At 49.7% G+C, this 24,079-nt stretch overlaps 8 protein-coding genes across 8 annotated transcripts; 3 read left to right on the top strand and 5 right to left on the bottom strand.

Moving 5' to 3' along the window:
* Positions 1 to 682: 682 nt before the first annotated feature.
* On the bottom strand, positions 683 to 3,683 carry N7503_011883 (putative importin beta-2 subunit; the record flags this gene model as incomplete). The annotated part of the gene is made up of 3 exons (XM_057071429.1): positions 683 to 784; positions 838 to 3,456; positions 3,582 to 3,683. The coding sequence occupies 3 exons, from the start codon at positions 3,681 to 3,683 to the stop codon at positions 683 to 685; spliced, it is 2,823 nt and encodes a 940-aa protein (XP_056918040.1).
* Positions 3,684 to 4,397: 714 nt separating this feature from the next.
* On the bottom strand, positions 4,398 to 7,409 carry N7503_011882 (uncharacterized protein; the record flags this gene model as incomplete). Its single annotated transcript, XM_057071428.1, has 3 exons — positions 4,398 to 6,326; positions 6,377 to 7,110; positions 7,193 to 7,409. 3 exons carry the CDS (start codon positions 7,407 to 7,409, stop codon positions 4,398 to 4,400), a joined length of 2,880 nt encoding a protein of 959 aa, XP_056918039.1.
* A 551-nt stretch (positions 7,410 to 7,960) lies between these two features.
* On the bottom strand, positions 7,961 to 9,659 carry N7503_011881 (DUF803 domain membrane protein; the record flags this gene model as incomplete). The annotated part of the gene is made up of 8 exons (XM_057071427.1): positions 7,961 to 8,435; positions 8,498 to 8,789; positions 8,847 to 9,007; positions 9,060 to 9,150; positions 9,219 to 9,309; positions 9,420 to 9,445; positions 9,507 to 9,550; positions 9,646 to 9,659. 8 exons carry the CDS (start codon positions 9,657 to 9,659, stop codon positions 7,961 to 7,963), a joined length of 1,194 nt encoding a protein of 397 aa, XP_056918038.1.
* A 1,339-nt stretch (positions 9,660 to 10,998) lies between these two features.
* On the bottom strand, positions 10,999 to 13,423 carry N7503_011880 (uncharacterized protein; the record flags this gene model as incomplete). The annotated part of the gene is made up of 2 exons (XM_057071426.1): positions 10,999 to 12,339; positions 12,395 to 13,423. The coding sequence occupies 2 exons, from the start codon at positions 13,421 to 13,423 to the stop codon at positions 10,999 to 11,001; spliced, it is 2,370 nt and encodes a 789-aa protein (XP_056918037.1).
* A 453-nt stretch (positions 13,424 to 13,876) lies between these two features.
* On the top strand, positions 13,877 to 15,623 carry N7503_011879 (coatomer subunit delta; the record flags this gene model as incomplete). Its single annotated transcript, XM_057071425.1, has 4 exons — positions 13,877 to 13,879; positions 13,963 to 14,406; positions 14,460 to 14,656; positions 14,720 to 15,623. 4 exons carry the CDS (start codon positions 13,877 to 13,879, stop codon positions 15,621 to 15,623), a joined length of 1,548 nt encoding a protein of 515 aa, XP_056918036.1.
* Positions 15,624 to 16,906: 1,283 nt separating this feature from the next.
* Positions 16,907 to 19,851, top strand: N7503_011878 (CeGAL family transcription factor; the record flags this gene model as incomplete). Its single annotated transcript, XM_057071424.1, has 4 exons — positions 16,907 to 17,002; positions 17,061 to 17,492; positions 17,546 to 18,309; positions 18,363 to 19,851. 4 exons carry the CDS (start codon positions 16,907 to 16,909, stop codon positions 19,849 to 19,851), a joined length of 2,781 nt encoding a protein of 926 aa, XP_056918035.1.
* A 606-nt stretch (positions 19,852 to 20,457) lies between these two features.
* Positions 20,458 to 22,088, bottom strand: N7503_011877 (uncharacterized protein; the record flags this gene model as incomplete). The annotated part of the gene is made up of 2 exons (XM_057071423.1): positions 20,458 to 21,165; positions 21,216 to 22,088. 2 exons carry the CDS (start codon positions 22,086 to 22,088, stop codon positions 20,458 to 20,460), a joined length of 1,581 nt encoding a protein of 526 aa, XP_056918034.1.
* An 840-nt stretch (positions 22,089 to 22,928) lies between these two features.
* N7503_011876 (putative nucleoside-diphosphate-sugar epimerases) lies at positions 22,929 to 23,748 on the top strand (the record flags this gene model as incomplete). The annotated part of the gene is made up of 2 exons (XM_057071422.1): positions 22,929 to 23,188; positions 23,238 to 23,748. 2 exons carry the CDS (start codon positions 22,929 to 22,931, stop codon positions 23,746 to 23,748), a joined length of 771 nt encoding a protein of 256 aa, XP_056918033.1.
* Between the last annotated feature and the right edge of the window lie 331 nt (positions 23,749 to 24,079).

Raw genomic sequence — 24,079 nt, 5'->3', positions numbered from 1 at the left:
GCATCTTTTTCGAACCGTGGACCCAGCAAGCCCTGCACATATGGACCAAGAGACTACCTAAATTTTTGTTTTTCATAGAATCTATCTAATCTATCTATCTAAGAAAGGGAAATGGTGAAAGCCAGCGCTGAACGACGCACACTACCAAGGAACCGGCCCTCATATCAACATGCAGAAGTCAAGAGAAGGGGAGAAAAGAAAACAAATGCCAGACTAATCAGATAGCCACACCCAATGCAATCAGATACATCGTAGATAGTCAAATGACATATCTGGAGAATTCCCAATTTTCTTTCCCCGACTCTCAAAAAGAATATGCAGGAAATGGGACTGAAATGAAACGCCCAGTCAAGAGCTCAGCTCGCCTTGATTATTGACCTAATGATTTTTCGTAACTGATTCCTTCCGTTCGTTCCTCCTATTTCTAGGTCATAATGACAATGGGCTATAATAAACCCGTAGCGCTCAAAGAAAAGTGAAAACAGTGCATTGATTGGTAAGAAGAGGCAGAGAGTATGACAGGTGACATTGTCATTGGACTTCAATCGGCCATGTAAATGTGTAGCCTAGAGGTGACACATGAGGGAGCATTTCGGCATTTCATAAAGCCATCATCGTGCATGTAGATCTCAATCGGAAAGGATGAAGTCGATTTGATGGGGGAATCATGGAACCTCTGGCCTTAAACCTGGTAATGCGTGCGCAGCTTCTGGGCCACGGGACCGGGAAGCTGGGAGAGGAATGAATCGAAGTTGGGTATCATATTTTTATATCCTTGCAAAACCTGCTTGATAGTTAGAACGGTATTTTGTGAAGTCAGGGGGAGTGGGCGCATACCTGCTGGAATGAGCTGTGGATGTCCCGGTAGTCCTCCTGTGATGAGAGCGACTTGCTCGCGCAGCCGGCAATAGCCCCGAAGTAGACTCCAAGACACGATTCCATCGCTTGAGGGTTCTTCATCACCACTTGGTTGAATCCAAGGAAGGCGGAAGCCTTTTCGCGGCTGAAATCGATCTTGCTCATTGACGTTAAGAAAGGGGCGGCGTATTCGCTCAATCGGGGTGCCAGCGGCTCAGGACAGCAGAGACCAAGACGGCCCAGTGCCATGGCGGCATTTTCGTTGACCGAGTCAATAATCTCTTCATTGTTGATGATATGCAAGAGACCGTAGTAGAGCTTCTCGGCGTGCGGGGCAAGGTCGCTCTTCTTCTGGTTCACGGCAATCTCTCCACAGGACCAGCAAGCATTGTTGAGAACGCTAAAGCCAGTGACGCGATCGTCGTCGGGCAGGGTATCCAGGTCAAGCTGTTTGATAAGGATCGGCATCATGGTAGGGATGAAAGGCTCCAGGTGGGGGAAGATGCTGATGGCGCAGTCACCGAGCAGGGCGTAGGAAGATTGGCGGACCTCATAGTTAGAGTCCTGCATGCAGTAGCAAAGTAGGTCGAAGAAACGCGGCTGGGAGGCGGCCACCAACTCTCCACTCTTTTGCGGGTCAATAGCTTGGATGATGCAGCTGAGAAGGTCGAGGCTGGTGACCAGGAAATCTTTGTCAGTCTCATCAATGGTTTGGTTGTTTACTGAGGCCATGGATTCCTGGAGGTTCTGGTAGATAATCTTCACACAGCGTTGGAAGATAACGGGGGCAAATGGCGAAAAGGCATCTTCGTATGAAGCAGCGATGTATCCGAGACATTCAAGCAGCGGAAACACTTCTCGAGACTGGTCGTGGATCATGTTGTACCGCTCGATCAGAGCAGGCATCAGGATTTCCACGAGATGGGGCTTGGCCAACTCGTTTCCGACACACTCGGCCAGAGTTTGCACACAGTCGTAAAGAATGTACATGTTTCGGTCCTTGTACTTTCCAAAGCATTTGACAAATTGACGGAGAATAGGCTCACAGTATGGAACCAGGTTCTCGTCCGACTTCTCTTCCAAGCTGGCAAACGCAGATGCAGCGGCTTCTTGCACCTTCTTGTTGTTGTCGAGCATGCGGTGGAGAATGCCCTCCATCATAGGCTCAAAGAATTGGTGCTTCTCTGCTGGCTCATGGAGGTGGGAAGCCCACTCGGAGTATCGCCCCAAGCACCAACAGGTGATCTGCCGCACAACAGGTTGTGAATCGTTCAGCAGAGAAATCAGGTATGGGACGAGTTCTGGGAGGTGGGGCATGACAGCGTCCATGCAACCATCAGCGACAGCTCCCAGGGTGAGCACAGCTGCCTCACGGTTAGGCCACTGCTCATGTCGCAGAGTCTCTTTCAGGTATGGCAGAATGATTTCAAAGATAGGGTCGTGGTACACATTCGAAAAGACGTCCAGTGCAGCAGCAGAGCACTTTCGCAAGGACCACTCGTCCTCGGGGTCATCTCCATACTCCGAGTCTTCGATCTCGCCCTCGCTGAGCTCACCCTCCTCTTCCTCCTGAGGTGGCTGTTGCTGCGAACCATTTGCGTCGCCCTGTTTTGACATATCGAGACGGCCCGCCTTCGACTTGGCAAACTGCGGCTTCAGGTCCTCCGCACGATCCTCGGTGTCAGCATCGTCCTCGTCGCCCATCAGGCGGATCACATCGTCTTCCTCATACACCATATTTTGGAGCAACACCGGGATGACCTTGGGCATGAAAGGTGCCAGAGGTGCCTGCAGACGCTCTTGCTCACCAGAGACGATCCAGAACTCCGCCGCATCCAGGGCAAGCTCGGGGTCCTCTCCGTTCTGCTGCTGGATGAGAATGTAGCTGACCAGTCCATCCATATGCGGGATAAGCTTCTCTGGGGCAAACTCGACGAGCTGCGAGAACGACTGGCACACCATCTTCCGCACCTCGGTATCTTGGTCACCCGCCAGGTTGAAAAGCTGTGACAGGAAAAGATCCAAAGAGCCCATCAATGCCTGGGGCTGGTGGGGGAGGAAAATGTGAATGCTGCTTAGGGCGAGCGCGCGAACCCGTGCGCTCTCCCGTCCTGTAAACTCCAGCAACTTGGGGATGATCACGTTCAACGGGCGTTGTCCTTGGTAGTCGCGGTCCAGGATCTTGCGGTTATCCTCGCACACCTTGAATAGCGCAGCCATCGCAGCCTCCTGAGCGGGGATCGACACATCACCCGCGGTGTTACCAACCAAGGCGAGGAGCTCCTGCAGAACCTCCGGCCAGGCGAGTAGTCCACCCCGCTGCACCAGCTCCGTGATAATAGTACCGGCACCTCGTTGCACTTGTATGTTGTTGTCCCGCAGGGCAATCAACGCGGCGGATCGAATAAAGTTCAAACTCTGCTGGGGAATCGTCTGATAGGCCATGTAAAGCTTCGTCTTGATGTTCATGGCGGCAGCAAAGCGCACAACGCTATAGGTGTTGTCGTCCATACCGACAGCAGGAGGAACCTGAGACGTCGAGAAAAGATAGGTGATGTAATTGACATAGTCTGGGGATGAGGTCGCCGAAGCAAGCATCTATAGCAGCGCGCGATTATGTCAGTCTCCATCCTAAATCCCAGTGTGCGCTTTCTCTTGCGTTGGTTCCTGACAAAGAGGGGGGGAGGGGAAGTGCAGAGCAAAAAAATTTATTATAGGCGTACCTCTTCGGCTTGTTTTCGGAGCGTGGGGTCCTGGCCATTGAGAGAGTCTCTAAGGCAGCAGGCCAGCTGCCTCAATGGCTCATCCTGAGGTTGCCAATCCATGTTGAAGCGGTGCTAAAGTCGACTGGCTTGCGACCGTAGGTGCAAAAGTGCGTGTGGCACAAATCGCCCCGCCAAGAAAGTGGGAACCGGTCCCCCTACTTCGTTCCCCAGATCAAGGTACACCCAACGCGTCCGATCTGCACCAAGTAAATTCAGCAACGAACAGAAAACTTGAGGGTGATATAAAAATAATCGCCCAGAAGAAAACAGTGTTCAAGTTTAAGAACTAAAAGAAAAAAAGGAGGAAAAGACTCGGACTTGACACTGTAAGTAAGGTCGAAAAATCTGGGGCGATCGGACAAAAGAGAAAGGCGGTAGCCACCTTAGTCGACTGCACTGTTTTTACTAGCAAATCAACCTACGCTAACTGGGTTGCGTTACTTTGACTCAGACTCTGGCCCCAGTTGACGCGATATTCTATAGCATCTAAAGATAATAGAATGTCTGTAGTAGTTCTTCTCTGCGTCCACGGGTTCGGTCGGTTCTTTTTATATTTGTCTGATCTGCATGTCCGAGCGGTGAGGTCACTCGGAATATATTTACTTTGACACATACCTACCACAAAGCACGGGGTATGACCTCACCTGTAGAGATGGAAAATCAACATTGATAACATCATGCCAATAATATTTGCCCTAGAATGATGCAACATGCAGCATACGTATTTGTAGACCCCTAAACCAAACAAAATTACCCGAAAGGACCGCCAAATGATCATGCCCAAACCATCTTCTTGATATCATAAACAAGATACTCCAAAATTCCAGTCCGTTTCTTCGCATCAGCCAAAGAAATGATATCAGACTCTTCAACAACAGATGTTGCATCCTTGTTCTGCCCATCACCCGCCAGCATCGCACGCTCGATTTCCAAACAGATGGAGCGAACGCGATCAAGTTCGCGAACATTACCCGTCGTGGGCCCGAGGCGAGGGCTAGTCCCCGCATTTGTTAGTGGAAGAGACTTGAATGCGATAAATCGTGTAGTGGCGCGCTTAGTACCACGAAGCCAGGAAACCAAATCCCATTCGCCCGTGGAGCTGCTGGAGGCTTCGAGGGCGGCGGGACGGACACTGCTTTGCAAGGACCGGGTGTTGACTCGTACGAGATTCTCATCACCATCGCGATAGACGATGACAAGGCCCACGTTGGTGCGCTCGTTCGACTGGCTCTCTGTTAGGATGGAGGTGACGTATGTTCCGTAATGTATACGGGATACAGAGCGCAGGTCAATCCGTTCGAAAGAGAGCACTTTATCGGTCTCCCAGTCGAAACGGCAGCTATACACCGCCGCATCTGTCAGAAGAAGGACAGATTCTTCGAAGGGAAGAGTGCGTAGCGTATTGGGTTGTCGGGGGGTGGACATAGTCCAACCGCCAAGGAACTCCTCGGAGGGACTGCTGATAACGATCTTGCAGCTGGTATCGATTGCATTCTGCCGGATCTTTTGAACCGAGATGCCTGGATCGGTGGTCTGCAAGCCAATGGAAAATTCGTCGAAAACGTGCGGGGTGACATTACCCAGCAGATAGTCGATGCAAGCCTGCGAGAAGTAATCGTTCACAATGTTGTTGTAGTACCGTGAGAGAGTGAGTCCAAAATCATTGATTGCGCCTCGATAGTCTCGCTTTCGCGTGCGAGTATAGTCACCTTTCAAAGCAGCAGTGGACGAGTATTGCTTGGAAATAGCATCGCCGTTATCTGCCCAAAGAGTGTTGAACCACTGAGTAGACGAGTCACCACCCAGGTCAATCGCGATGCCCTCATTTTGAAGCTGGCGCTCCAAAGCCCACTGGCCAAATGCGCACTGAGCCACACCGGTACGGTCAAGACAATCCATGCAGTTGGTGCGAATGATACCACTCTGTTTGAGCGACGATACACCGTCCTTGACGCTAGTATAACCAAATTCATCCAGTGTCTCCTTCACCCGGTCGACTAGACGGGACACATTCTCAAACTTCATTCCACGGCATTCGTTATGGAAATCAAACCACTCCAACCGCAGTGGTGTGCCATCAACACCACCGGCCTGATTAAAGACATCGGCGTATCTCTCATATTGTTCGCCCAGTTTCAGTTCTCCCGCATGCTTGTCAATCAAAGAAACGGCCTGAATTTTGCCGTATCTCCGGCTCATTTCCCTAATGTGCCTTCCAAATGCAAGCTGATTGACTTCAGCGGAGTGGTGCAGCGCCGGAATGGGCTTGAAGGCATATGGGGACTGAGAGAAATACAAGGGGATCGATCCTCGCACTTGCAAATACGAGTAGACATTGCTGGAAGGGTCCCAGTCAGGGCCGGACAGAATCTGCTCCGTCTCGACAGTATTGGCTGTATTTCCTTCATCGTCCACGCCACGACGGAGATACCGGAGGCCAGGTCGATTGACAGACCGCCTCGAGATGAGGGTCAACAGAAAGTTGCGCTTAGAGACTTCCGTCTCCACCGAGCCTGCCTCTTGGCTGTCGCCAAGAATTTTCGCTTCAACCGGCTTTTCGTCTGCAGACTCAGAATTTGGCTTTTGCTCAGGACAGGCGACTGTAAATTCTCGTTGACCAACAAATCCTTGCAAGAGTGGCATCACAAAGCCATGAGCACCATTTTCAATGAATGTAAACATGAGATGTTTATTCCAGAAGTACTAGAACCGTGTTAGCAAGATACCAAGCATTTAGCACAAACAGTACCCACCAAGGGATCTACAGCCTTGTGAAGAGGAAGTTGTTCAGTGCGTGCTTCCTGGGCATTATAAGGTCTCGTCAGATCATAATTATAGGCAAAAAAGAAATTATGCGACGCAAAAAGTAGCTTCGTATATTTCAGCAACTTGGGCAACAGGTCAGACGCTTGACCAGACCGAGGAAGCTCGTCCTTTTCACCAGGCTTCATGTCCTCTCTCTGATCTTCAGGTAAAGCGGCCTCCACAGCTTCATCCTCCTTCGACTCAGCATCTGGAGTGGCCGTCCCGGGTGAAGAGGTTTCATCAAAGGGCGACTCAGGCACATCCTGCGTTATCGCTCCAGGCCGCGGCAATCCCAGATTCCTCCGTGAGAGCCAATTAGCCGCAAATCGACCAAATGGCACCCGTTTCCCAATGACATCCTCCGCTATGCTACCAACGCTAGCACCGCGGGTATGGAATGTTGCCTGCCGATTAGGCGAACTCGGCGCACTACCAATTTCCGTCTCCCCGTGATCTGTGACATGGTCTGGAATATCGTCTTCGGAGTCAGAGTCTAGATCAGGATCGCCCTGTGAGACCTCCTTCCGTGCCTGTGTGATTGCGCGGTTGGCATCCGCTTGCGAGGAGACGGGAATGATTGCAACATTGGTCACAGCGTAGACAGGACGGCCCTGAATCTGTGCGACTTGTTGGCGCTGCGTAATGGAGACCAAAAACGAGTGTGACGCGACAGACAGCAGACCTGAATGCGTGTTAAAATCAAGGGATGATAGAATTAGAGCTATAGCCCGCGGCTTCCCGGGGAGCGCCATGGTCAAACTTACCGACAAGTCCGTAGGCCTCCAAATAATCGCGATCTTCTAGTGACTCCTCCGTGGAAGCGGGCAGGGCAGTGATTTTATTCGTTTTGTAGTCGATACGGATGGAAGAGGCCTCATTATTGCTGCCATTGTTATGGCGGGGTCCGTTTATGCCGTGCCCGTGCAGAATCAGCCCGTCGACTGCGGCGACGATGACGAGCTTCCGCAACAAACCCGGCATCGCGCAGAGGAATCGCTTCGCGAAACGATATAGATCGGCCTGAGGAAAGAGAGTAGAAAGGAGGCGAGCCAAAGAGAGACTATATCGCGCCGGTCAAGCTTTGGAATTCGGAAGTGAAACTTCCATTAACAGCTGACTTGCAAGCTACATCATCGGATGTGGAGCCCCACTTCCTGACGAATTGTATGCCAATCTATTGGGAAATGGAATTCCTTGTCAAAACACTCCGTATATACATGATAACCCTGCCCATTACCAAATCACACAAAAAAAAAAAAAAAAAATAACGAAATCAGCGATTCAGAGAAACCAGAGTCATATCCAATCATTCATAGCATGTCCAGTGCCTGAGATTTTCCGAGTAATCATCTCTGCACTCGGGCATTTTGGAGGAAACAATAATAATACAAGGGCTTCGGCGAGGAAACAAATGCAGGGAAGCCAGATGGCTCGAAGATGGTGGGAAATTGGGAAGAGATTGGAGAAGAGCGTGGCGGCAGTAACTTCGTGAAGGAAGTGGAAGCGCTGGCTTAAAACCACTCCAGAGGCGATCAAATCTGGCTGTTTCGCTTGGTGTGTTTCACTGTGCGCTCATCGGCCGCGAATGTCGGGCCTGGTTCTCCATCGTCTTCTGCCAAATCGTTCAAGCCAATGCCAGAGCCGTTCTCAAGATCGTACGAGTGGATCAGCCCTTCGCGATCCCCGTGGCCATTGAGGAACGCAAGGCTGGAGGAACTCCGACGATGGGGATCGGTGCTTCGGCGGGCCTGCATGGACCGTCGAGTTTGAAAGCTTGCGATGCCATCGGTCGGAACTCCCTCTTCATCAAGCTTAGAGTTGACCAGGGCATGTCCGTCAGGATCGTGTCGCGACAAGTTGAGGAGGTATACGCCGGTAAAGATGACCAGGAAACCACAGAGCAAGGAAATGGTGTTGACGGCATCGGTCGTGTTGAATCCTTGGAAAAGGATAAATGAGGCACAGAGCGTGAAGGTCGTAAAGGTAACATAGTAGAGAGGGTTCACACTAAAGAACAAACAATGTTAGCGCTTGAGGAGTGACTCTTTTGGGGAAGGTGTTTCCCTTACATTGAGGTCGAGAATGAGTTCAATGCCTTGTTAAAGTAGTTCAACTGGGTGAGAATGCAGAAGGTGGTGACAATGGCGAATACATAGGTGGATGCATTTCCAAATTGGTTATTACCACCAAATGTCAATTTCACCGCAATGCCAAAGGCTTTCATTGACATCACGGAGACCGAGCCCACTGTGGAACAGATCGAGATGTAGATGAGAGGGTTTTGCTTTCCGTAAAGCGGGGCGATTCGATAAATCATGACCGTCGCGAAGACCGCCACAAACAAGCAGTATAACAGGAAGGCTAGACTTCCGATTTAGCAAGCAATATGGAAGCATGGAGAGAAAGGCGTGAACGTACGTGCTTTGACCGCATATGCGAGCATCTCATCAATCCGTTCAACCGGCTTATCAGGCGGCGCATGAAGGACAATGACAACAGAGCCGAGGAGACACATGGCACAGCCTAGTTTACCCAGCTTCCCTAACCGTTCATCGAGGAAATATGATCCCAAAACCGCACTGGGATGATTGTCAGCAGGGCCCCAGCCACCCGAGGGAGCGAAGTGCCTACCCGATCAGAACACTCAGCGCTCCAAGCGGAGTCACCAGAATCGCGGGCGCAAATGCATAGGCGGCAAAATTGGCAATTTCTCCAAGGGCAACTATTGTGTTAATGTATGTTAGCGATTCCAGCTCCGCGGTCCAGTTCGAATGTTGAGGATATCCATACGTGTGACGACACCTCCCCACCAGATAGGACTTTTCAAGTATGAAAATCCTTCGCCTTCGAAACCATGTTGTTCGGAAGCATGCATCAAGCCCTGCATCGAGCGCGTTAGCAGTTATTTCTCGACGGCCGTGCCCGTCCCTTGTCGCCCCATCCCATGCAGGTTTGGGTTCATCGGTCGGCGATTTCGGAGGAAGGACGAACCTTTTTGGTAATAACAAAACTAGTACCTGATTGCGAATTGCATTAGTTGGTTCCTCTCGGACTCTTCAAAGTAGGGAAATCACGTACCAATGGCCATTGTTGATACGATGGCTAATATTAGCCCGACATATCTGTTCCGCGCGCATTGTTAGCATTTGGCCACCTTGGCCACCTTGGCCCCAACGCATTGAAGGCAAGAGTCCGGGGAAGCGCATTGCGCACGTACTTGTCTGGAAGCATGTTGACGGTGATATTCTCTGAGGAGCCGATGCTCCTACTGTCGAATGGCCTCCAGAGCCAGCTGTTGGTATCGGGGAGGGGGCAACGGAAAGGAAGGACTAAACGAAGGGAAGTGTATGACGACGTAGGAAGCGACTGAGAAACAGAAACAACGAGCCCGCCCGGGATTTCTGCAGGAGTAATGGATGAGTAAGGGGATGGAGATTGCGGTGCCAGGTGGTGTAAAGGCAGGATTGGTGCCTGCGTGCGGTGGGGTTCCGTTTCGAGACTGGGCCGATCGGGACGCGTAAGAGCAACGGCTGAGTAGGTGCTCTAGCCTAGTTTTAATGCTAGCAATGGGTCTACCTTGGCTTTCTTATTAGCGCCTACGGAGTAGATGACGAGTTTATCATTTTATTTATCGGTAGCTTGTTACTGAAACGCGGACAAAAGAGCCAATGCCCCTAGGGTAGGGGCTTTTGTGCATTGCATAAATGCTTGGACCCTGAAGTTTGGTCTTGGTCAGAAGTGGCGGCGATCGTCGTTTCAAGATCTCACCACCACCGCTTTCAGCTCTGGCTATACTTAGAGCCACGGATCCACTTGATTCGCCAAAATGCGGATTAAGCGGACTTCCACAAGTGCCGGATACTGCTGTGGGCATTGTGGGAAATGAGATGTACCGTTCTTGCCCCATTATGTGGGATTTGTCCCAAATTGGCTTTATATACATATGCCTGAGATCGGACTCCAGGGCTAGCCATGGTGTATACATGAACCTATTGTTACCAATTAAATATGAACACCATCAAGATATTCACGTAAAGGAGTCTCATCTGATAAGATTGGATAAAAATAAATTCAATTTCAGCGCCAGAGCTAAAGATAGGTGGAGCCTATTGCACGCGTACGCCGAATACTATGTGATATGCAAACCGCAAACACGCCCCAACCGAAATTCCCATCAACGCCGAGCTCAACTTTTGGATCGAAGTGGTATCACGCAGGGAGAAAAAAATAAAAAGCCGATCGCCGTACAGGAATAAGACATAACATGGGAAGGCGAGGCGTTGCGAACTACCTCAAACGCCTCTGGTGCAAAGGGCCGGGAGAAAAGGAGACCTGAAAGGCCAAGAGCGGGGGAGGATAAAAGTGTTGAACGTACCTGGTTGTTATCTGTGATAGTGAAAGTCAAATCCACGGGTCGTCACCGTTGCTGAAAGATCATCAGAATTAGTAAATCATGGCGAAACTGTTGGAAACCATAAGGCAACGGCATCCAGAGAAATCGGGACTAAGCTTGCCAGCCAAGATAGTCTTGGATGGCAACGATGCCGCGCAGAAAAAGGGAAGCATGGGTTTACGAAGGTCGCCGACGCTTGAGGTCGGGTGTCGTGGCTTCCGTGATGTCCCACTCATCATCCTCATCACGGGACCGTTTGACGGAAAGATTGTCAGGAGCATGAGAGTCAGTAGAAGAGGGATCTATTTCACCCAACTCAGGTTCCTCCGGGGCGTCCAATTCGGCCTCATAGTTGTAGTCATTTTCGTAGTTTTGCTGACCATCGCCGCCATCTTCAAAAGAGGGAGCGGTCAAGTCGTCTTCGAAATATTCCTCATCCGCAACATCGGCGTTGTTGAGTTGCTCAATTTCGTTATTCTTTGCAGGTGTTTGCATCACGTCCTCATCAATCCCAAGTAGGTAATCCTCAGGCTCTGGGGTTTGTTCGGAGAAGGAAGTTTCCTGGGGCAGGTTCTCCAATGTGGACTCCGACTCCTCATAGGCATTGGGATCGGTATTATCTTCCACACCGTCCTCGTAATCGTGGTCAAGTTGTTTCGTAGCTTCGAAGTCATCCGTGGGCTGCTCACCATGCTGGGATGCAGAAACTACGCCTTCAGCACCGTCCTCGTGTTGATCCTCGGCTTCAACTTTCTGTACGGGAACAGCAAGATCGGCCACTTCAAGATCATCAGCACCAGAGAACTCGTCATCATCAAATCCTCCATTATCAGGGGCTTGATCGTCCTTATTGGTATCATGGTGCTCCAAGGTTTCATGATTGTCCCAATCATCGTGGGTAGCTTCCACAGATGCATCTTCAAGGGCCACGGTGCCGGTAGACTCGGTTCTTGGATCCTCGGCATGGTCGCGTTCTTCACTGTGGCTTTCAGCGCCATCAGATTTGTTATGGTGATCCTCCCCTCCTTGGTAAGTCTCTTGTTCATCTTGAGCCACAGTGGGGTTTGGTTCAGGGTTTGTTTTGACATCAGCATCACCGCGACCAGATTCCTGATGAGCTTCGTCTGCTATATTTTCCACGTTGCTAGGTCCATCAAGTTCATCTGTTGCCTCATTACCAGATATGCCGGCGTCATGAGACGCAGCAATTCCACCACGTGTACTGGACTGATCATCCTGAGATTCCCGTGGCAACTCATCGCCAGATTGTTCATGACTGCCGGCAGCCTCTTCCACAACCGGGTCTTCTTCATCATAATCAGCCCACAGGTGGATCTGGGATAAACCCTTGCCTTCTTTGGCAGCGAAGTCCAGGTTGGCCAGTTCATGATGGATAGCTGCTTTGCTGGAAAGGCTAAGATACAGAGCGTCCGGGTCATGGATGCCGTCGTTATGACAAAGGCGAAGGTAAATATCCAAGATCTGGTGCAAAGTGATTCTGGATGTATAAGACGAGTCCTAAAAAGTGAATTAGCACGTTGTGAGCAATGTTGCGAGTAAGAGTGGAACGTACCTCAGTTATTTGAATACCAAGGGAATCGATATCAATAACAAGAGTTTCATGCTCGGCAATATTATCCAGAAGCACCTCACGAAGAGAGCTGAATAATCTGCCAACGTTGTCATAGGCTACATCTTCGTCATGAAGGAAGAAAGTTTCGGCTGAATCACCTTCCAAAGGCGGAAAGAGGGAGATCTCATTATCCTGGTAGATGACCTTGACTGTGTGAAGAGATTCTTCATCATGAGTATTCTCATGTTCTAATTCATTCGAAACACAAGTCTCAGCTTGCTCAACAGTGGGAGGCTCTGCCTTCGGGGAAGAGGCCTTGTGATCTTCTAAATTCTCAACCGAGTGATCGGGAGTGTGATGCTCTTGGGCGTCCGGAATCATACTCTCCGCGGGTTTATTAGTCTGCTCACCGACCTTGTTGTTGTCGTTGTCGGCAACGGGTTCAGCGCTCTCAAGGGGCTGGGCTTGTTCATGCTCAATATTTTCGGCCGGAATCGTTTCTTGCACGATTTCTTGTACCTCAATGATAGGCTCTTGCTTTTGCTGTTCACTCTCTACAGGAATGGCCACGGAGGGTGAAGACTGAGCCTCTTGACCGTCTGCGGCCGCTTCCGGACCAACTTGGCTCGGCTCGTTGTTCTCAATCGCTGGGGTCGCAATACTCGGGGTACCTTCAATATTAATGGCGGGTACAGCAACATCGGTGGTTTCAACATCATCACCCTCCAGCATATCTGCCTCGTAGGTATCATCGTCGTACTGGACCTCAATATCGTGATCTTCATCGGCTAGGTTGTCCGCATCGACCATAGATCCTTCCGAGGGTTCATCGACCATGTCGGCATCGTCTGTCGCATCATTCTGGAATAGAGAGGGCTGGGAGGTGTTGGGGAAGTCGTCCGCGCCCATCATATCACTGTCCATGTTGGATACATGGTCCTCCATAAGGTCGATATCGATATCAAAATCATCGGCCTGACCTTGGTAGGGTGAAGCCATCTCAAGATCCTCCCCAGCAGGAACCTCCATGCCGGAAGGAAGGAGAGAAGATGTCGTTGTCATTACAAAACGCGTCAAAAAGTGAAGTAACGGAACGTGTCGCGAGAATCGGGGGGTGCGGCGTTTAAAGTGTGAAGATCATAGGGAGACTGGGAAATGGAAAAAAGTCGAAGGGGTTGTATAAGTACTCCTTGAGTTTCAGATCACGAAGTGAAACATGAAAATCAGAAGCAAAAGGATGGGTAGGCGAAGAATGCTGGATACAAACTGAAAGAAAAAAGGTTGCTCACTGCCTGACGACTAAGCGAAGGGGGGAAGCGGTGAGCACGGACCAGGCAGTGAAAGAGAACAGAGTAGCTTGCTGATGATCTAACTAAACACTAAACAGGGGCGTCGTGAATTTGGATTCACTCCGAACACCACTACTTCAAAGTCACGTATCGCATTTCCTGTTCCTTAAGATACTCTCTCTACAATTACACAATGGTAAATTATATACTCACCCCTTTCTGCCCAATCAACTCCCTCCCCGCAATGACCTGAACTGACCAGTTCTACTCTCCCAACAGGTCGTTCTCGCAGCGTCGATATGCACCCGCGGAGGCAAAGCTGTACTCTCGCGACAATTTCGTGAGATTCCCCGGTCGCGAATTGAGGCTCTTCTCGCCTCATTCCCCAAGCTGGCGGACTCGGGCACCCAACACACCACCGTCGAGCAAGACAACGTGCGCTTCGTCTACCAGCCATTGGATGAGCTGTACATTATCTTGATCACCAACCGCCAATCCAACATTCTCCAAGACATTGATAGCCTGCACCTCTTTGCTCAGGTTACCACCAGCATTTGCAAGAGCCTAGACGAGCGCGAGATCTTGCGCAATTCCTTCGAGTTGTTGAGCGCATTCGATGAGTTGGTGACACTGGGCTACCGGGAGAATCTGTCCTTGTCCCAGATCAAGACCTTCCTGGAGATGGAGAGTCATGAAGAGAGAATCCAGGAGATTATTGAGCGGGTATGTTTCGATTCTGACAACGCGGCCGACTACGGACTGACACCAGTGAATAGAACAAGGAATTGGAGGCCAGCGAGGAGCGGAAGCGGAAGGCGAAGCAACTGGAAATGCAGCGCAAGGAAGCTGCTCGTTCAGGCCGTAGCGCAGCCCCGCGGGCCCCTTCTTATCCCGTCTACACACCTCCCTCCCGCCCATCAGTGCCGGATACATATGATTCTTATGAGGCGGAGAAGAAGAAGACTTTCGCCAAGTATGTTTTGCCTTTGTGCGAGAGATTTAATTTGGACATAAATACTAACCATTTGAATCTTAGGCCTCTCCCAACCCGTGGCAAGGGTATGCAACTCGGCAAGAAGTCGAAGGCCACCGATATCTACGAGAAGGTCAGGGGTGATATGGGTCCCGAGCCCGAGGAGGATAGCCCCCTGGTTACACCGCAAGTGTCTACCCCAGTGCAAGAATCCGCTTCTGCCCGCGAATCCCTTACAGCGGACCGCGAGCCTATTCATATGACCATTGCCGAGACTATTTCCGCAACTCTTACCCGCGATGGTGCCCTCAAGGAATTTGAAGTCAAGGGCGACCTTCAGCTCCGCATTTCGGACCCGGCTTTCACAAAATTGCGCCTCGATTTACAGGCCAACCCCACCCATGGTGCCCAATTCAGAACCCACCCCAATGTGGATAAGGCCCTCTTCACTAGCTCCTCCATAATCCAACTCAAGGACACCTCGAAGCGGTTCCCCACCAACAACGCGATTGGCGTTCTGCGGTGGCGCGTGGCTAGCTCGGCTGACAATACCGATGTTCTCCCCATCACATTCACTGTGTGGGTTAACAAGGGCTCCGACTCGACTACTGTGACTGTGGAGTACGAGCTCACCGGCAGCGACAGCCTGCGTGATGTTGTTGTCACCATTCCCTACGGTGACTCGGAGCCTGCAGTCGCCAGCTTTGATGCTGTATACGAGGTCTCGGGTGACAGCCTTGACTGGAACCTCGGTGCTGTTGACGAGTCGAACCCCACTGGTAGCTTCGAGTTCGAGACTACTGACGGTGATGAAGATCAGTTCTTCCCCATGAGCGTTCGATTCACAAAGTCTAAGCCATTCGTGGACGTCGATGTCACCGACGTGTCTTTGCTGGAGATGGAGGGTGAGAGTGCCGGCTTCTCCAAGGATGTCCGCAGCGTTGCGGAGAAATTCGTGATTGTGTGATGCGAGGAGTGCATTGTATAGAGTCGGATACTAATGACGTTCGGATTGTGGTTACCTGCCATTTTGCTTCTAAGATCGTGTTCAAAGCCCATTTTATTGTTCTCAAAACCCTTGGCTAAGGCCGTGTCCCAATTCTACACAAAATTGACACATTAAACTAGACTTTCACGTTGACTTCCATGATGTTTTGGTCCATAACATCCCCGTAACTCAATCGCTATCCGCAGTGATGCCCTATTCGATCATTACCGCGTAATTCACGACGTCAATATTATGAACGTTCGGACCCTCTGGGTTTCCAAATACACAAATAATCTCTCGATCGGGATACCCCTTCCCAACATTGAGTTAACATATTTCCAGTACCTCGTCCTCCACCCACGGTCTACTAAAGTCAGCACCGAATCAGGCATGCTGAAGCCAATCACCAACCAGGGACATTAACAAGCTTCGACGCCACCTAGTAACGTCAGATTGACTTTCCTCCATGGTCTAGGCCATGACAGCTACTTCGAGAGTAGCGCGAGCACTTTCCCTAACTAGAAAGACTATCACTCAAATCGATACAACCACGTCCGAAACAAAGGTAAGTCGCAATATTCCGTTCTTCGGTCTTTGCACAATATCTCTAAGAGCTGCTGGTCGATCTGTTTCCCCCAATAGCGCTCGGACTTCAGAGCCTGTCGGTTTCAAAAACCGAGAGACAGGTACCGCAACCAGTGGATAGATGCTGGGGGATGGATTCCATGGTCTGACCAATATGTGGGCACAATCAGATCAAAAGCCCTGGAATGCAACATGCGCCGTTATTTTGATGTCGATGGCAAATAGCGTGATCGAACTTTCGTGAAAAGACCTCAAATTCGCCTCACTGTTTATTGGTTCCCGAGGCGAATTGATGCTATAGACACTTGTTTACATTGCTCGGTGGCCAAATTGGCTGACTTTCGACCTGCTCCCGAGCTGTCCGTGTCTTCACTAGAAGATCAATCGCACACAGAGTTTGGATCATGTGTAGGAGACCCAAACTAGTTCATTCCCAGTAGATAGTGTACCATTACTACCATAGGACGGATCTTCCAACGTCTTTATAATCCCAGATGCTCCCGCCATCTTGCCTCATTGCCATTCTGATGCTGGCGATGTTGGACTTCGCCATTGAAGACTCAAGGTGAGCAAATTGGCCCAATGAAGCTATTGACACCATGATGTGACATACTGATATGCCACCCACGTTACTTTAGAAAAGACACCAGCATAGAATAATCTCTAATTTCTTCATGATGAGTAGCATTTATCTTCCATCATGGACGGAACAGCAGAGCCTATTCAAGCTATCATGTGCCGATGCGGAAACGTGCAACCAATTTTCTAGCATGGTATGCAAACTATGACACAGGAGCGCGGCTAAAACTTAATCTGATTCAACTGATCCAGGACACCCCCATCCCTTCCCTGCAAAGGGCAGACTCCGAGCTGGCAACTAAGAAAATGGCCATCCCGCGGCTTGCTGAAGGAGCAGAGTCAGCATTTACCTCTCCGGGTAGATTTCACCGTCGACATGTCCGTCGAGCTTGCGAGTCATGCCGACAGCGAAAGACTAAATGCACTGGAGACAAATCTGGGTGCCGCAACTGTCGCGAGGCTGGCATCATCTGCTGCTATACAGATGGCAAGCGAGAGAAGTCTAAACGGTCCGTAGCTATCTACACTTATCTGTTACAGACGAAGCTGACCTACTATTCTTCATTGAACAGGCAGCTAGCTAGCTTATCAGCCAAGGTACACGCTTACGAGGACGTTATCAAAAGACTAAGTAGTCGATTCGGTGTCTCCGATGAACAGCTTGTTAACATTGCCTTGACAGCCGTAAGTGTCTTGATATCTCTAAAAGAGCCCAACATCTGTCTAACAAAAGAAAGGGCGCTGCTCCTGATCTTACATTGAATGGTGATGGAAATGGAGCTGGAGAGCATAATGTCTCATGGGACTCAGAGCCCCCGCCATCTCGACCCTCATCCACTGCTCCTCTAGATCTTGTCGATCATACAGAAGAAGACTTCAATAGAGATGAAACCGCTCGGGCAACCGGATTTATTGGAAAGAGCTCTGAGATCAATTGGCTTCAGAAGCTCAGCAAAGAGGTCAACAGTGAATGCGAAGCATGGTCTGCGAGTATGTCGAATTCAGGCGATGACAATGGCTTACCGTCGCCCACCTTGACGCCTCGACCTGACAATCCTGTTGATGCCTTGATGGCATCAGCAAACTTCTATCTCGATGACATGGATATTCCAGGAAAAGATCAAGTTGATGCCCATGCTGTTCCGTCACGGGAGACTGCTACAAAGTTTCTTAATGCTTATCTTAGCTCGGTGCATCCGTCTTTCCCAATCATTGGTGTCTCTACCTTTGTTTCTCAGTTTCAAGTCTTTTTCAGTCAACCGACGTTGAAACCTGGGGATAAGTGGCTGGCTATACTCAATCTAATCTTCGCCGCGGCAGCGAAATATGGACAGTTGACAAATGCAGACTGGCAAGGAGGGGAAGATGATCATGAGCTTTACTTTGCGCGAGCAAGAGCTTTGAGCTTGGAAGACCAACTTCTGCACCATCCTGATCTGCAACAGCTGCAAGTCGAAGGACTTGCTTGCTTTTACATGATCTCGTCGGGGCATATTAACCGGTATCTCATCCCTCATGGCTCCGATTTGAAGCTCCATACTGATAGCCATCCAGGGCATGGAAATTGTCTGGAAGTGCTGTTCGAGGAGCATTGGCTCTTGGTCTACATTTACGCAACGTGGGTTCCTGCACCTCTGATACATCCAAAGAGATCCGCTATCGTGTTTGGTGGTCTCTGTACAATGTCGACCATCTCCTTTCTGTCATGACTGGACGTCCGTCCTGCATCACTGATAACTGCTGCACCACGCCTCTTCCCGTGCCCTTCGATGAAAGTGACTTCCAGAGAGAGGAGGTTGCGCAACTGATCAGCACCACGGGACGGGCTGCACTCAGCCCCATGGACCGGATTTCTCTTAGTAATAGCGCAGCCAGCCTGGAGTCTACCGCCGATTCGGACACCAACGACAAGCCCATGGAGGCCGACACAAAGATGAGTCGAGCAGAGTATCTTAAGAGCTTACCGCCGTGTGTCTCGTTGCATTTCCTCCAGTTGACATCCCTCAACACTATAGCCAAGCGGATGACGGTGAAACTGTACAGCCCCGAGGCCCTACAGTCACCATGGGCCAGCACCCAATTTGCAATCCAGAGTCTAATGCTCGAGATTGATTCCTGGTTCATGAACCTTCCGTCCGCGTATGATTTCACCTCAACGCAGACATCACAGTGCCCGCTCGGTCAACGAATGGGTCTCGCCTTTTTATTCTACAGTACCAAAATCGGTATTACACGTCCTTGTCTGTGCCGACTCGACCCATCTCCAGCCGAGGGCGATAAAACCCATGAATTCTGCAGCAAAACAGCCGCAGAGTGTGTTGAGTCCGCATGCCACATGCTAACCCTATTCCCGGATACGCCTGACGCGGCACTACTGCATCGCATCTCCCCATGGTGGTGCACGCTCCACTACTTGATGCAAGCAGCCACAATCCTGCTACTGGAACTCGCCTATCGGGCCCAACATGTCCCCGAGAAAGCAATCATGGTATCCAAGGCAGCTAAAAAGGCACTGGACTGGCTGTCAACGCTATCCAAATCAAACATGGCCTCCGAACGAGCCTGGAAGCTCTGTAACGGCTTCCTTCGCAGATTAGTACCCCATGTCGGAATTGACGTCGACGACTTCTCAGGCAGCGACAATGAAGAATCATCCGCTACCTCTCTCCTTGATGCAACAGACCTTGCAGATGCCGCCGCTTTCGAAGGAGATCAAACTGTGCAAGACATTGCCTTCGACCCATCCGTTACTCTACCAATCGCTGATGCTTCAGCCGCTGCGGAAATAGCTGCGGAGATGGACTCCCTTGCGTGTTCGCCAATGGACCAGGCTGATACTCCACTTGCCATGCCCGTATCTTGCAATCTCGAGCCAGATCTACTGGAGTTCATCAAGCCAGAGAAATCTATTTCTGGTAGAAGTCCCTACGACAGTTACTTCCCCTATGATCCTGCGACAGGCCAGATTACGGGCTCTTTCTTCCCGACTGGACCGAATTTGGACTTCGATCTAGGATATACCTGGCCAGATCCTGTCTGCTGAATCATTTGTTTCCTCACTTGATATATCATTTCTACGCTGATGGTGATTGACAAGAAAGGAGTCGAATAGACGGTTATCGCTGTCGCTCAAATTTTATACGCTGGAATTATGCTGGTTTGTGTTTTCCTGTGATTCATTTTGATATTGTATCAAATCATGAAACCAAGCATTCCAATAATTGAGACTGGAGGGAAAAGTTCGTCTTTCATGCGAAGATTACTTAGAATGACAAGAATGTACTGCTGTCCCTACACACTTTGTTCAATAAAGCTCTATGAATTTCGTTTTCGTAATGCTGGAATATGTACAAGAAGCAGCCAGTAAGTTTTCAACCCGCGTATGTTTTTTCCAGGGTAAGCAAACTCCAGGAACCGCCCCGCGAGCCATGAAAGCCATGTAAGCCACCCGTGACAAAACCCTGGGCGGAAATGTGAGAAATCTAGACCGGTCTTTTCTTCATATTTCTTCATATGTCAAGGGACATCATCATAACATCATTTCAAGTCGACCTGGCGTAAGAGTGAAGGAAAGAGCCGCAAATGACGTTACACCACGTAATAAGTGAGAAACGGAGATTGAATCCCACAACTTCAACACAAACTGGGCTTACGCCTCCCAGTTACGTTTATGTGCGGTGAACAAAAGCCTGGCATCTCGGTTCGCAGCGGGGAGAATACGATGAGGCCCCTTTTCCGAATCATGGACGGCATAAATCAAAGATTGTCGAATATCGACGCAGTAGGCTCTTTGTGCGGTTCTCCATTCGGTTGCTCGGCGAGTAAATGCATCAAACCATCTCCCATAGTCGAGCCCAATAAGGCTTTTGGGGTTCAAAAGCAAATTCTCAATAGAAGGAATAATTGGGACGATTCGGCGTTTGATGCCACAGCTTCCATGATTGGCATCCACCTGATAGTCAGGGAACTCTTTCAGAGTTGTAAGTATGGCAATGATATCAGACAAATCAAAGAGATCTGATTGGTTCCTTTGCCCGTCTTCACCTTGACTTCCGGGATCAGTATTGAACTCAGGATCTATTAGATTTGACCCAAGGAAGACCGTTTTGCTGCGCATGGCAAAGAAACGTATGAGCTGACCGGCTTGGAATATATCGCATTCGCTTCCGTTCGCAAGCCCTGCTCTACATTGGAAATGACGTTTGTGAGATGTAGCAAACGCCATGGCTATTGATCTTTGAGCCGGTACAGTGGGTAGGGGGTTTGGTATCCTCCAATACGCCATAAGCACGAAGGAAATGTGCTTGTAAATCTGTGATTGTTGACATGATACAACGCCGCCTGTAATACAGCTCCTCTGTAAAGAATCACATGAGTCAGTGATTTTGTTAAATATGGGAGCAATACAATTATCATGGTACCTTCGATTTCATCGGGTAAATACTGCCATAGCAGGAACTCGCGATCTGGACGGTGTGGCCCATTATGCCAGTACTTCGAGCCAAGTAGGATGAGTGTATGGGTCATGACTCTAGTGACATCGTAGTCTTTAAGAACCTTGGATATCAAGGCGATCTGTCGCAGGCGATCTTCATTTATCTTTAGGAGTGCAGTGCTAAAGGAACATAAAGAGGATCTCCCTTTTTTGCCGTATTGATAACCAACCGAACGAAGGGCTGATTCAAGGACGTCTGGAGCATTGAAGGAATCAGCGACCTGGATAAGTCTTGCAATGACTGACGGCGGCTCAAGTTTCAAGGCATTGTTGAACAGGTTTCTGACAGAGTCATCCATCGATTCTAGACAGAGAATCTTCAAAAAAAGGCCAAGGACGTCTGCACCATAAAGACTAGTGGTAGAGTTTGCAGTGATTCCAACCACGGGCAGAGTCACTTGAGCTGGGCTATCCTTGAGGATGAGCGCTGGTTTCGACTCAGTGCTAGTTTCGATGTATTTTAATTGCTGTGCAAGGTTCACCCCCTCGGAGAACTTGTTCAGATCCAGCAAAGCTCTGAAGTAACTGCAGTTCCGAACGAGCATATCACGCGAGACTTGCCAGAACACACTGCCCTTCGTCGCAATTGTATCGGCATATTCAATGATCAAGTCACCATTGGGTGAAATGATTATTGGGCAGATTGCACTGCTCTCTGCATCCTCTGAGCCTGCGGGGATCACCCCCAATGCGTTCAACCCATGGTCTATCGCCAGCGAAGACTTCCAGGGGCCAGTAGCCTTTGGCGGAATCTGTGAGAATGAGCCTGGGGATTTTGATGTCATTGCTATTCGGATCTTGACCAAGATCTTCAGTCAAGGATAACGTAGAATAACGATGAGTGCAATAGAGAATCAGAAAAACTGAACATCAGCCATGGGACATGCTATAGGAAATAATAAAAGAAAAGAACCAGTGGACGCGCTGAAGTAATAACACATGCTTCTGAATAGCCATTTAGCACAGTGGCGCACGGACCATGACATGGTGTTCCACGTGATGTCCATTGACCCGGTATAATGTTCTTCCGATCCGATATTGCTAGAAGGTTGATAGACACCTTGACTCTCAGGTGTCAAATCTTTCAACTTCTTATACGCTTCACCCCGTGACAAGAGCCTATACACGGACAGCCAATTATCTTCAGACTTAGCTGAGCCAAATGTTCTTTTTGGCCGGGTCAAGGACCTGGCTGATCCCATTGAGGGTCTGGGAGCGCTTCTAGTGCTGCAACTGTAAGAACGAGCTATCGAAACTAATTGTTTTGGGACATTGATCAACCTCCGAAACATACAGATAATTTATATCATACTGCCTCGTTGTCTTGAGTGCTAGCATGTCCTAATGCCAATAATGAAGACTTGGGTTTGTTGGTTTTTCACATGTATGCGGCCGCACGCCCCACTACGGCAAGGGAAGGTAAGTGGCTGCGGTCACGGCGGCCGCTTTACTATCCCCGAAATCGAATGGTTGACTCCACCCCTTGATAACTAGATGCCGCCTTTTGATTACCAAAGATTTCGCTGTACAACAAATCTATATAAGCTTGGGGGTCCCTGCTGCAATTCATCTTCCTATACCATCGATTTCATCCCATATTATTTCGCAAGTCTCGAATCTTCAGCATGCACATTATACTTACAGGGGCAACGGGTCTCGTCGGATCCGCTGTTCTCCATGCTATGATCAAGAACCCGGGAATCAGCAAGATCTCAATCCTTAGTCGTCGGCCTGTGCCTATGGTTCAAGGAAATAGCGATGATCGAATCAACGTGGTCATTGCCGAAGACTTTTCAAAATTTGATAGCAAAGTGCTAGGCCAATTGAATGGAGCAACTGGATGCGTGTGGGCTATGGGAGTTAGCCAAAATGATGTGAACAAAGAGTAAGTTTTACGCAGAATGCGAGTTAGTCATAGCCTAATGTTTGAACAGAGACTACGTTCGCATCACAAAGACCATGACCCTTTCCGCAGCTCGAGATTTTGAAAGTCTGGCTCCTGCATCTGAGAACTTCAACTTTGTCTATGTCTCAGGAGAAGGCGCAACTCACAATCCGGGATTTGCCACACCAATATTTGGCCGAGTGAAAGGCGAAACCGAACTTGCCCTTGCCAAGATGCAAGAGGAATCACCTCGTTTCCATGCTATCTCTATGCGTCCTGCATTCATTGACTTCGCCGCACATGATGAGATCAAACCCTGGATTCCGGCGCAAACTGGTCTAAGACAAGTCGTGTACGCCGGACTAGGGCCATTCATACGGTGTGTTTGGTCAGGAATGCAGAGTCCGACAAGACCATTGGGAACTTTTTTGACGGGACTAGCTACTGGCGAGTTTGATGGGAAATTGTCCGGGTCGGGTGTCGAGCTTATTGGGAATTCACCCATTATAAGTAATGTCGGTTTTAGACGACTTATGGGCTTGGGTAGTGCGCAAAAATAGGATAGAACTTAATGAATCTGCTTTCGATGTTTCAGAAACCGCTCTCTGTATGTAGTATATTCACGGAAAGCTGGACTCTAAGCAAGTCGGTTATCCGGGCTTGTTTTATTGCCTTGTTATCGCAAGGGCACCTGGAAGTGAAAAAATTGGCATAGCGGATGCACAAAGGGGCAAGTTCCAGAGTCAGTTCCGGAGTTAGGGGATTAACTGTCAGCGCCGTATAAAACCTTAAATGCGCTGACGCAGAAAAGTGGAGAAGCGGCCGCTCCGGCCGCTCCATGTTGGACCGCCCATCATTCGCCAATCCTATCCATTTCATCTTCTATCTCGA

This window comes from Penicillium pulvis, assembly GCF_028828015.1.
Source record: "Penicillium pulvis strain IBT 33274 chromosome Unknown scaffold_8_segment0_segment0, whole genome shotgun sequence".
In the NCBI taxonomy this organism is placed as follows: Eukaryota; Fungi; Ascomycota; class Eurotiomycetes; order Eurotiales; family Aspergillaceae; genus Penicillium; species Penicillium pulvis.
This window is presented reverse-complemented; position numbering and strand designations above follow the sequence as displayed.